Source organism: Engystomops pustulosus, chromosome 3 (genome assembly GCF_040894005.1).
Source record: "Engystomops pustulosus chromosome 3, aEngPut4.maternal, whole genome shotgun sequence".
Taxonomy (NCBI): domain Eukaryota; kingdom Metazoa; phylum Chordata; class Amphibia; order Anura; family Leptodactylidae; genus Engystomops; species Engystomops pustulosus.
In genome coordinates, this window is record NC_092413.1 from 153,124,795 (window position 1) to 153,138,513 (window position 13,719).

A 13,719-nucleotide genomic window follows, 5' to 3' on the forward strand; every position below is an offset into this window, starting at 1 on the left:
TAGTGTCCAGTAATAATACCGTGATTGCTCCTGTCACTGACCAGCGTCCATATAGTGTCCAGTGATACCGTGATTGCTCCTGTCAGTGACCAGCGTCCATATAGTGTCCAGTAATAATACAGTGATTGCTCCTGTCACTGACCAGCGTCCATATAGTGTCCAGTGATACCGTGATTGCTCCTGTCAGTGACCAGCGTCCATATAGTGTCCAGTGATACCGTGATTGCGCCTGTCAGTGACCTGCGTCCATATAGTGTCCAGTGATACCGTGATTGCTCCTTTCACTGACCAGCGTCCATATAGTGTCCAGTAATAATACAGTGATTGCTCCTGTCACTGACCAGCGTCCATATAGTGTCCAGTGATACCGTGATTGCTCCTGTCAGTGACCAGCGTCCATATAGTGTCCAGTAATAATACCGTGATTGCGCCTGTCAGTGACCTGCGTCCATATAGTGTCCAGTGATACCGTGATTGCTCCTTTCACTGACCAGCGTCCATATAGTGTCCAGTAATAATACAGTGATTGCTCCTGTCACTGACCAGCGTCCATATAGTGTCCAGTGATACCGTGATTGCTCCTGTCAGTGACCAGCGTCCATATAGTGTCCAGTAATAATACAGTGATTGCTCCTGTCACTGACCAGCGTCCATATAGTGTCCAGTGATACCGTGATTGCTCCTTTCACTGACCAGCGTCCATATAGTGTCCAGTAATAATACAGTGATTGCTCCTGTCACTGACCAGCGTCCATATAGTGTCCAGTGATACCGTGATTGCTCCTGTCAGTGACCAGCGTCCATATAGTGTCCAGTAATAATACAGTGATTGCTCCTGTCACTGAATATTAGTTACTAGTTGTTGTTTGTTACCTAAAAGAAAAAAAAGCTACAAAAAAAAAAAAAGAATAAAATATAATTTTTTTTTTACTACTATACAGTTGTAGTTCTAGGTATAGATATACACTTTGTGAATATATCTCAAAGAATGGCACAGCGGATGTTTACTGCAGAGGAAGCCTATGCTATGATCTGTTCAGACACAGATACCGCAAGTGAAATTGATGATGAACTTTTCGTTCCTTCATCGTCATCTAGTGACAGCGATGAGCCAGTAGCAAGGCGCTCCAGGCTGAGCGAAAGTCAGCCAAGTACTAGCAGTAATGACCCAGACTGGCTGTCCGCAGAATCATATGCCCCACAAATTCCAGATTTTGTTTCTGTGCCCGGCGTTAAGATAGACACCACAGGCTATTGTGAGGCAGATTTTTTTAAGTTCTTCTTTTCAGAAGATTTAATAAATCTAATAGTCCAACAAACAAATGTGTACGCCGCTCAATTTTTGGCTACACACCCTGAATCACTTTATGTTCGTGATAACATGTGGAAGCCAGTTGACCAGGCAGAAATGCTGTTATTTTGGGGCCTTCTTTTGAATATGGGCCTTGTAAAAAAGCCAACAATCAGATCATACTGGTCAACCGATGTATTGTACGACACCCCTATGTATCGGGACGTGATGCCGCGCAAACGCTTCGAGGCTATAATGCGCTTCATTCATTACAGTGACAACTCATTATGTCCCCCAGCAAGTGACCCCAGCTATGATCGGCTATTTAAAATTAGGCCTCTCGTGAAGCATTTTAATTTAAAATTTGCAGAGGTATATATGCCTGAAAAAAATTTGGCAATTGACGAATCCCTGGTGTTGTTCAAGGGGAGATTAAAATTCAGACAATATCTCCCAAGCAAGAGAGCCAAATATGGCATGAAAGTTTATAAAGTCTGTGAAAGCAACAGTGGCTTTACCCACCATTTTCGGGTATACGAGGGAAAAGATTCAAAAATTAATCCTCCTGAATGTCCCCCCAACCTTAATGTTAGCGGCCGAATAGTTTGGGACCTAATTCACCCACTGTTGGACAAGGGGTATCACTTGTTTGTTGATAATTTTTATACAAGTGTGCCCCTGTTTAGAGCCCTTTTCGAAAAAAATACTGTGGCTTGTGGCACCATCAGGAGGACGCAAAAAGGCCTTCCAAAGGCACTAGTCAATTTTAAATTAAAAGCCGGGGAATGCAAAGCTCTTTGCAATGATCATTTATTGCTGGTAAAATACAGAGATAAAAAGGATGTGCATGTGCTAACCACCATTCATGCTAATGAGAGCAGCCCTGTTCCTGTCCGTGGTAGAAATGCCACCACTTCAAAACCTCTCTGCATACAACAATATAATAAGAACATGGGAGGGGTAGACCTTGCGGATCAAATGCTGCAGCCCTACAGCGCAGTTAGGAAGTCCAAGGTCTGGTACAAGAAACTGGCTATTAATCTGGTGCAAATGGCCCTGTACAATTCATTTGTCATTTACAAAAAGACCGGCCACCAGGGATCTTACCTGGACTACCAGGAAAAAGTAATAAAAAATTTAATTTTTGGAGACCTGGGTAGCGAAGCAAGGGCTACAACATCAAGTGATGCCAGCAGGATAGTTGCAGGACAGCACTTCCCATCCCAAGTCCCACCAACTGCAAAAAAGGCCCGTCCTCAAAAAAGATGCCGTGTCTGCTATAAAAATGGGATTAGGAAGGACACTGGTTATCAGTGCATGACATGCCATGACCAACCAGGGCTATGCATTCATGATTGTTTCTGCAAATACCATACCTCACTAGAATATTAATTTTTTTTATTTAGTCATTCAGAAATGCCCGCATATTTATGCCGTGCCCCCACTTCACATTTATTGGCCACTTCAAAATTAAAATTCTCATTATACCTCTAGATGAATATTATGCGGATTGTAAAAATTGGGTTCCATTTCCTTACTCAAAACTCACAAAAGTAACTAGGTTGGGAATATAAGGTTTCCACACTGATGTGACTTCTGAAGGGATTCTATAATTCACTTGCTCAATTCCTCTGCCAGGAAGATGGGACCTGTAATTCATTGCAGCCTGAATTGTGGCCAGAAAAGCTAAATGCGCTCCTTCCATTGTAGGCCCTGCCAATTGTCCAAAAAGCAGATAATGGCCATGTTGAGTGCATTTTTCATCATGGAAGACACTAAAATATTAAATCTGGGAACCATTTTGGTCATTCTCTTTATTTTGAGCCAAAAAAAACTGTCCCAAATGTGAGATATCGCTGAAAATAATGAAAATTTTTAATTTTCATATTTGCTTTGCATTAATTCTGAAAAAAATGGTAAGGTCTAAATACATGATAATCCTATATATATGGACCAAAAAGGGTGCAGTATCCAAAATGGGATCACTTCTGGGGGATTTCTGTGATCTTCATTGCCAAATTTCTCTTCTAATGGTGGATAGGGTCTAGAATTGGTTGCAGTCTGAATTGTGGCCAGAAAAGCTAAAATGCGCTCCTTCCATTGTAGGCCCTGCCAATTGTCCAAAAAGCAAATAATGGCCATGTTGAGTGCATTTTTCATCATGGAAGACACTAAAATATTAAATCTGGGAACCATTTTGGTCATTCTCTTTATTTTGAGCCAAAAAAAACTGTCCCAAATGTGAGATATCGCTGAAAATAATGAAAATTTTTAATTTTCATATTTGCTTTGCATTAATTCTGAAAAAAATGGTAAGGTCTAAATACATGATAATCCCATATATATGGACCAAAAAGGGTGCAGTATCCAAAATGGGATCACTTCTGGGGGATTTCTGTGATCTTCATTGCCAAATTTCTCTTCTAATGGTGGATAGGGTCTAGAATTGGTTGCAGTCTGAATTGTGGCCAGAAAAGCTAAAATGCGCTCCTTCCATTGTAGGCCCTGCCAATTGTCCAAAAAGCAGATAATGGCCATGTTGAGTGCATTTTTCATCATGGAAGACACTAAAATATTAAATCTGGGAACCATTTTGGTCATTCTCTTTATTTTGAGCCAAAAAAAACTGTCCCAAATGTGAGATATCGCTGAAAATAATGAAAATTTTTAATTTTCATATTTGCTTTGCATTAATTCTGAAAAAAATGGTAAGGTCTAAATACATGATAATCCCATATATATGGACCAAAAAGGGTGCAGTATCCAAAATGGGATCACTTCTGGGGGATTTCTGTGATCTTCATTGCCAAATTTCTCTTCTAATGGTGGATAGGGTCTAGAATTGGTTGCAGTCTGAATTGTGGCCAGAAAAGCTAAAATGCGCTCCTTCCATTGTAGGCCCTGCCAATTGTCCAAAAAGCAAATAATGGCCATGTTGAGTGCATTTTTCATCATGGAAGACACTAAAATATTAAATCTGGGAACCATTTTGGTCATTCTCTTTATTTTGAGCCAAAAAAAACTGTCCCAAATGTGAGATATCGCTGAAAATAATGAAAATTTTTAATTTTCATATTTGCTTTGCATTAATTCTGAAAAAAATGGTAAGGTCTAAATACATGATAATCCCATATATATGGACCAAAAAGGGTGCAGTATCCAAAATGGGATCACTTCTGGGGGATTTCTGTGATCTTCATTGCCAAATTTCTCTTCTAATGGTGGATAGGGTCTAGAATTGGTTGCAGTCTGAATTGTGGCCAGAAAAGCTAAAATGCGCTCCTTCCATTGTAGGCCCTGCCAATTGTCCAAAAAGCAAATAATGGCCATGTTGAGTGCATTTTTCATCATGGAAGACACTAAAATATTAAATCTGGGAACCATTTTGGTCATTCTCTTTATTTTGAGCCAAAAAAAACTGTCCCAAATGTGAGATATCGCTGAAAATAATGAAAATTTTTAATTTTCATATTTGCTTTGCAGTAATTCTGAAAAAAATGGTAAGGTCTAAATACATGATAATCCCATATATATGGACCAAAAAGGGTGCAGTATCCAAAATGGGATCACTTCTGGGGGATTTCTGTGATCTTCATTGCCAAATTTCTCTTCTAATGGTGGATAGGGTCTAGAATTGGTTGCAGTCTGAATTGTGGCCAGAAAAGCTAAAATGCGCTCCTTCCATTGTAGGCCCTGCCAATTGTCCAAAAAGCAGATAATGGCCATGTTGAGTGCATTTTTCATCATGGAAGACACTAAAATATTAAATCTGGGAACCATTTTGGTCATTCTCTTTATTTTGAGCCAAAAAAAACTGTCCCAAATGTGAGATATCGCTAAAAATAATGAAAATTTTTAATTTTCATATTTGCTCTGCATTAATTCTGAAAAAAATGGTAAGGTCTAAATACATGATAATCCCATATATATGGACCAAAAAGGGTGCAGTATCCAAAATGGGATCACTTCTGGGGGATTTCTGTGATCTTCATTGCCAAATTTCTCTTCTAATGGTGGATAGGGTGTAGAATTGGTTGCAGTCTGAATTGTGGCCAGAAAAGCTAAAATGCGCTCCTTCCATTGTAGGCCCTGCCAATTGTCCAAAAAGCAGATAATGGCCATGTTGAGTGCATTTTTCGGCACAGAAGGAACAGTGAAATACAATTTGGAGACCATTTTCTCAGTTTGCTTTACTCCATGTGACATATTGTGATTAATTATAGGAGAAAATTGCATTTTTTACCAAAAATTGCCAATTTTTGCAAGTTTTAAAAAGTAAGAATAAATCATATGAATTTAATTTTATCACTAAATGATAAATCAACATGTTACAAAAAAAGACCCCACCAGAATGACTTGGATATGTTAAAATGTTGCAGAGTTATTCCATAAAGTATCCACATACTCCAGATTTTCAAAATCTTGCAAGGTCCTTAAGGTGCAATCACCATGGGTCCTTAAGGGGCTAAGGACATATGTTGCTTGTGGATTATTAACCTCCCGCTGCATAATCTTACATTTATCCACATTGAACGTCATTTGCAAAGTGAATGAACAAACACCCTGCAGCCTATGAACATGCTCTATAGACTGTATTACACTATACAACCTGGTGTCATCTGCAAAAATAGACACAGTGCTATTTATTCCTACCTGCTATGTGATGTCACATGTTCCTGAATGTAGTCTTTTGGTAACCCTTCCAATATTTTACCCAGAATGGAAGTTAAACTTACAGGCCTAAGTTCTAGAGTCCTTTTAAAATATTAGCACCACATTCACCTTGCGCCATGCACTTGGCACACTACCAGTCATTAGGCTGAATTCACACGACTGCATGGGGGATGTATGTACGGCCGCAAGCTCGAGGCCATCATACGTCCCCCATAGACGGCAATAGCCACATCGTACCACTTCCAACACAGGAAAAAGATAACACATGATCTATCTTTCCCCGTGTGCATGGCTGTACGCTGTGCATCTTTATGGAGAGGGGAGGGGTCACCAATAACAGAACTGAGTTCATGAAGAACTGGTAAAGGAGTCTTGTACACACACATACACTCACCGGCCACTTTATTAGGTACACCATGCTAGTAACGGGTTGGACCCCCTTTTGCCTTCAGAACTGCCTCAATTCTTCGTGGCATAGATTCAAAAAGGTGCTGGAAGCATTCCTCAGAGATTTTGGTCCATATTGACATGATGGCATCACACAGTTGCCGCAGATTTGTCGGCTGCACATCCATGATGCGAATCTCCCGTTCCACCACATCCCAAAGATGCTCTATTGGATTGAGATCTGGTGACTGTGGAGGCCATTTGAGTACAGTGCACTCATTGTCATGTTCAAGAAACCAGTCTGAGATGATTCCAGCTTTATGACATGGCGCATATTATCATGCTGAAAGTAGCCATCAGATGTTGGGTACATTGTGGTCATAAAGGGATGGACATGGTCAGCAACAATACTCAGGTAGGCTGTGGCGTTGCAACAATGCTCAATTGGTACCAAGGGGCCCAAAGAGTGCCAAGAAAATATTCCCCACACCATGACACCACCACCACCAGCCTGAACCGTTGATACAAGGCAGGATGGATCCATGCTTTCATGTTGTTGACGCCAAATTCTGACCCTACCATCCGAATGTCGCAGCAGAAATCGAGACTCATCAGACCAGGCAACGTTTTTCCAATCTTCTACTGTCCAATTTCGATGAGCTTGTGCAAATTGTAGCCTCAGTTTCCTGTTCTTAGCTGAAAGGAGTGGCACCCGGTGTGGTCTTCTGCTGCTGTAGCCCATCTGCCTCAAAGTTCGACATACTGTGCGTTCAGAGATGCTCTTCTGCCTACCTTGGTTGTAACGGGTGGCGATTTGAGTCACTGTTGCCTTTCTATCAGCTCGAACCAGTCTGCCCATTCTCCTCTGACCTCTGGCATCAACAAGGCATTTCCGCCCACAGAACTGCCGCTCACTGGATGTTTTTTCTTTTTCGGACCATTCTCTGTAAACCCTAGAGATGGTTGTGCGTGAAAATTCCAGTAGATCAGCAGTTTCTGAAATACTCAGACCAACCCTTCTGGCACCAACAACCATGCCACGTTCAAAGGCACTCAAATCACCTTTCTTCCCCATACTGATGCTCGGTTTGAACTGCAGGAGATTGTCTTGACCATGTCTACATACCTAAGTGCACTGAGTTGCCTCCATGTGATTGGCTGATTAGAAATTAAGTGTTAACGAGCAGTTGGACAGGTGTACCTAATAAAGTGGCCGGTGAGTATATATATATATATATCAGGATGCATTACCCACACCAGATGTACCTTCTTCTAGATAAAACGAGCTGAAAAACTATTTAGTATCTCATCCTTCTCTTAGTTTCCAGTTGGCAAGGAAAAAAATAGGACTTTTGGGAAAACTGCCAATAGATAACAATATATGATAAAACTTTTTTTTTGTATAAGTGTGTCTTTTGCTGTGATAGGCCGAGACAATATTTTTGGTGAATTGCACTGATTGGGAGGTAGACTGGATGTGAATTCAACACATGCAAATAATGTATCAAGTAGGTACTATCAACAAATATATAAATATACCAAGATTTTTAAACTCACCCACTTTTTTGAAAACTTCCTTCCAATGCATTCCAAAGGTATCTGATTTTCTGAACTCTTATACAACGCACCTAACAGAAGGTAAATAAAAATGTTTACAAACTTTACAGCTAGAGTATACAAGGGACATTATAGAGATCATTCATGTTACCATTTACCATGTGCACTATAAATGCTCCAGGATAAATCATTAATAAAATAATCTCCTGTATACCTTTTTTTACATATAAAATATCTTATTCAGTGAAATTTTGTATAGCATGTAATCTTTTAACAGTGGTGCCTATGAAGGAGAAATTCCTGCCAATACCTATACAATGTCATTTACTGGATGTATTCAACTGTCTAATGGATCAACCTGACATTGCAAAGTGGTGGAAATCATCACATCCAAGATAACTTTTTGTCTGATTATGTGCTAAAAAACAGTTGCCATGATCAGTCCGAGTTCATAGAAAGTGAAAAGTGCTGTATCATACGGACTGACCACACTGCCAGGGATGGAACTCCTTGCAGCATATCAATATATGATGCATTAAGGTCCTCCAATGATAACTGTTTAGGATATGCTGCATATAAATAGAAGCAGGAACTTGGTACAACATATATCAATTTGACGTATGGAGTTCCATCCCCGGCAGTGTGTTCAGTCATGGATGTGAACATGATCATGGAGTGAACTTGTCACATAAAACTTCTCCCCTGTTACTGCTTTTTTAACATATACGTATATTATACCTTGTGAAATTCCACAAGGGGTGTACTTTCCTAAATTTTGACACTTGTTGGGGATCTCCTCTGTTTTGTACAACTGGGGCTCTTCAGATGCATTCTGGCGAAGGATTTCTGTCTAATTTGGCTTCTAAAAGACAAACATCCCTCTTTCCCTTTTATATGCACATGTGGGGCAATTCTATGCACAGGAGAAATAGTTTTACACATTTTGGGGGTTGGTTTATCTTTTATTACTTGCAGCTTACAAAAATAAGGGGCAAAAGTGTCTTTTTTGGAAAAATGGGTGAAACAAGTTAAAGTAGGCATATGGAAAATATAAGTCATCACACTATTTTGGTGATGCGACTAACTTTTCAAAAGTAGAACACTTTTACTTTGAAATACATCATTTTTCTAATTTTCTCAACGACCATGAAGTAGAATGTATCACGAAAAAAACTATCTCTAAAAACACCTTGATTTGTTAAAGCATTCCTAACTTATGACCACTTAAAGTGAAACATGTCAGATTTTTTAAAAAAGGGCTGTTTCAGGAAAGTGCAAAATGACCAGGTCGTTAAGGGGTTAAGGCGTGTTCAGTCAGTATCCATTGAGTGACAACCAATTTGGGTTGACTACTCTAATCTCTGAGTGGTGGCTATGAACCAGAATGTCCTGAATATTTTTGCCCCTATGGTATGTTACACTTGGGTAGGGTGTAATTAATTATTTTATGTCATCAACAGAGGTACGTAGTGACCAATACTTGTGAAAAATCTGCTGTACTTCATCTGTTTAGCCATCTAAAGTGCCAATACATCACTAGTTGTTTTTCTTGTTTAGGCTGTTTGTTTCCAAGGAGTGTCTCCCTTTTCATTATTTTACTTCTAATGAAGGCTCCATGAAGAACTTTTATCATATATCCTCTTGCAGTAAAATGTAAGCATAGTTCTCTACATCCTCTTGCAATGAAGTGTAAGCATAGTTCTCTACTAGAGATGAGCGAACATGCTCGTCCGAGCTTGATGCTCGTTCGAGCATTAGCGTACTCGAAACTGCTCGTTGCTCGGACGAATACTTCGCCCGCTCGAGAAAATGGTAGCTCCCGCCGTTTTGCTTTTTGGCGGCCAGAAACAGAGCCAATCACAAGCCAGGAGACTCTGCACTCCACCCAGCATGACGTGGTACCCTTACACGTCGATAGCAGTGGTTGGCTGGCCAGATCAGGTGACCCTGGGATAGACTAGCCGCTGCCCGCGCTGCTCGGATCATTCTGTGTCTGGATGCCGCTAGGGAGAGAGCTGCTGCTGGTCAGGGAAAGCGTTAGGGTGTTCTATTAGCTTACTGTTAGGCAGGAGTGATTCTCCAAGAACCCAACAGCCCTTCTTAGGGCTACAATAACGTTCTACTTTTTTTTTTTTTATTTGCATCTAGTACCATTTTGTGAGGAATTAGCAGGGGGACTTGCTACCGTTGTGTTTAGCTCTTAGTGGCACACATATCCACCTCAAACACCAAAGTGGGAAAATTTAGTAGGGGTTGGATTTCAATTAGGCACAGTCTGCCATTTTTCCTTTTTTATTTTACGTTTATTTTGTTTAATAACTCAGTGTCATCTCATCTGGCATAGTAGTGTGCTTTCATACTTGGCTAGAAAATAGCCATAGGAGAATCCAAACGGCTTACGCCTACAGTAGCGTTATATATTTGATTTCTGGTTGATCTGCTGGTGGCTGTACTTGCTGCAGTGCATCTACTAGCCAATTGTGAGCAATTTGTAGTGAGACTTGCGACCGCTGTGTTTTGCGCTTAGTGACGCACATATCCATTGCAAAGACCGAAGTGGGAAAATTTAGTAGGGGTTGGATTTCAATTAGGCACAGTCTGCCATTTGTCCTTTTTTATTTTACGTTTATTTTGTTTAATAACTCAGCGTCATCTCATCTGGCATAGTAGTGTGCTTTCATACTTGGCTAGAAAATAGCCATAGGAGAATCCAAACGGCTTACGCCTACAGTAGCGTTATATATTTGATTTCTGGTTGATCTGCTGGTGGCTGTACTTGCTGCAGTGCATCTACTAGCCAATTGTGAGCAATTTGTAGTGAGACTTGCGACCGCTGTGTTTTGCGCTTAGTGACGCACATATCCATTGCAAAGACCGAAGTGGGAAAATTTAGTAGGGGTTGGATTTCAATTAGGCACAGTCTGCCATTTGTCCTTTTTTATTTTACGTTTATTTTGTTTAATAACTCAGCGTCATCTCATCTGGCATAGTAGTGTGCTTTCATACTTGGCTAGAAAATAGCCATAGGAGAATCCAAACGGCTTACGCCTACAGTAGCGTTATATATTTGATTTCTGGTTGATCTGCTGGTGGCTGTACTTGCTGCAGTGCATCTATTAGCCAATTGTGAGCAATTTGTAGTGAGACTTGCGACCGCTGTGTTTTGCGCTTAGTGACGCACATATCCATTGCAAAGACCGAAGTGGGAAAATTTAGTAGGGGTTGGATTTCAATTAGGCACAGTCTGCCATTTGTCCTTTTTTATTTTACGTTTATTTTGTTTAATAACTCAGCGTCATCTCATCTGGCATAGTAGTGTGCTTTCATACTTGGCTAGAAAATAGCCATAGGAGAATCCAAACGGCTTACGCCTACAGTAGCGTTATATATTTGATTTCTGGTTGATCTGCTGGTGGCTGTACTTGCTGCAGTGCATCTACTAGCCAATTGTGAGCAATTTGTAGTGAGACTTGCGACCGCTGTGTTTTGCGCTTAGTGACGCACATATCCATTGCAAAGACCGAAGTGGGAAAATTTAGTAGGGGTTGGATTTCAATTAGGCACAGTCTGCCATTTGTCCTTTTTTATTTTACGTTTATTTTGTTTAATAACTCAGTGTCATCTCATCTGGCATAGTAGTGTGCTTTCATACTTGGCTAGAAAATAGCCATAGCAATAGGATAGCATTGTTTGGTTTTAAAAACTCAAAAACACAAAAAAAAAAAAAAAACACAAAAAAAAGTTAAAAAAAAATTAAAGCTATAACTCTCATTTTAAAAATGTTTAACCCGAGGGCTAGGGGTAGAGGACGAGGGCGGGGACGTGGGCGTCCAACTACTGCAGGGGTCAGAGGCCGTGGTCCTGGCCGGGGTGAGACACCACCTGCTTATGAGGGAGCAGGGGAACGCCGCAGAGCTACACTCCCTAGGTTCATGTCTGAAGTTACTGGGACTCGTGGTAGAGCACTGTTGAGGCCAGAACAGTGCGAAAAGGTGATGTCGTGGATTGCTGACAATGCTTCGAGCAATTTGTCCACCAGTCAGTCTTCCACGCAGTCCACCCATGTCACCGAAATCGCCACTCCTCCAGCTCCTGCACCTCAGCCTCCTCCCCCCCAGTCTGCCCCCTCCCAGGAAAATTTGGCATTTGAACCGGCATACTCTGAGGAACTGTTTTCTGGACCCTTCCCACAGTCACAAACCACTTGTCCGGTTGCTGCTGAGCAATTTTCCGATGCCCAGGTTTTCCACCAGTCACAGTCTGTGGGTGATGATGACCTTCTTGACGTAGTGGAAGTGTGTAAAGAGGTGTCCGACGATGAGGAGACACGGTTGTCAGACAGTGGGGAAGTTGTTGTCAGGGCAGGAAGTCCGAGGGGGGAGCAGACTGAGGGATCGGAGGATGATGAGGTGACAGACCCAAGCTGGGTTGAGAGGCCGGGTGAACACAGTGCTTCTGAGACGGAGGAGAGCCCTCGACCAGAACAGGTTGGAAGAGGCAGTGGTGGGGCCAGACGGAGAGGCAGGGCCAGAGCTGGTGCATCAGCGCCAAATGTGTCAACTAGTGAAGCTCCCGTGGCGAGGGCTCTTGCGGCGAGGGCTAGATCTTCAGAAGTCTGGAGGTTCTTTAAGGAAACACCGGATGACCGACGGACTGTGGTGTGCAACATTTGCCAAACCAGGCTCAGCAGGGGTTCCACCACTACTAGCTTAACTACCACCAGTATGCGCAGGCATATGAATGCTAAACACCCCACTCAGTGGCAACAAGCCCGTTCACCTCCGGCCGTGCACACCACTGCTCCTTCCCCTGTGTCAGCTGCTAGTCAGCCCCCTGCCCAGGACCCTGCCACAAAAACCCCATCGTCGCCTCCACGATCCTCCACAGCATCCACCAGCGTTCAGCTCTCCATAGCCCAGACGCTGGAGCGGAAACGCAAATATAGTGCAACCCACCCGCACGCCCAAGCCCTTAATGTGCACATCTCCAGATTGCTTAGCCTGGAGATGCTGCCCTATAGGCTAGTAGAGACCGAGGCCTTTCGCAACCTCATGGCGGCGGCCGCCCCTCGGTATTCGGTCCCCAGCCGCCACTACTTTTCCCGATGTGCCGTCCCAGCCCTGCACCAGCACGTGTCAGACAACATCACCCGTGCCCTGACCAACGCCGTTTCTGACAAGGTCCACCTGACCACGGACACGTGGACGAGTGCTGCCGGGCAGGGCCACTATATATCGCTGACGGCACATTGGGTTAACTTGGTGGAGGCTGGGACCGAGTCTGACCCTGGGGCTGGTCATATACTGCCGATGCCGAGGATTGCGGGGCCTACCTCGGTCCAGGTGTTTCAGGCCTACTATGCCTCCTCCTCCTCCCACCCCTCCTCCACCTCCTCCTCCGAACTACCATCCGTGGGCACGGCGCCATCAGTCGGTAGCTCTAGGCACAGCAGCAGTGCCGTTGCTAAGCGACAGCAGGCGGTGCTCAAACTGCTGAGCCTAGGCTGATAGTTCAGCGTTTCCTCAAGACATACCCCAATCTGTCAGATTTGCTCACGAAGGTGCGCCGCATCTGTGCGCATTTCAGGAAGTCCAGCACAGATGCTGCCACTCTCAGGGCAGCGCAGCGCCGCCACCAACTGCCCGCTCACCGACTGTTGTGCGACGTGCCCACGAGGTGGAATTCAACACTGACCATGTTATCCAGAGTTTACCAGCAGCGCCGAGCCATTGTAGACTGCCAGATGTCAACTTCCACCAGAACTGGTAGTCAGGTCAGTCAGCTTCCTCAAGTCTACAATGAGGAGTGGA

The 13,719-nt window shown here is 42.8% G+C and overlaps 1 protein-coding gene across 3 annotated transcripts in view; it reads right to left on the reverse strand.

Annotated features, from left to right (window-relative positions):
- LOC140122118 (probable cation-transporting ATPase 13A4) overlaps window positions 1-13,719 on the reverse strand; it is a 103,191-nt gene that overhangs the window by 61,591 nt on the left and 27,881 nt on the right. For all 3 annotated transcript variants that reach the window (XM_072142603.1, XM_072142602.1, XM_072142604.1), the window contains one exon: window positions 7,910-7,980. In XM_072142603.1, coding sequence (XP_071998704.1) covers window positions 7,910-7,980 — 71 coding nt within the window. The remainder of the gene's footprint in view (window positions 1-7,909; window positions 7,981-13,719) is intronic.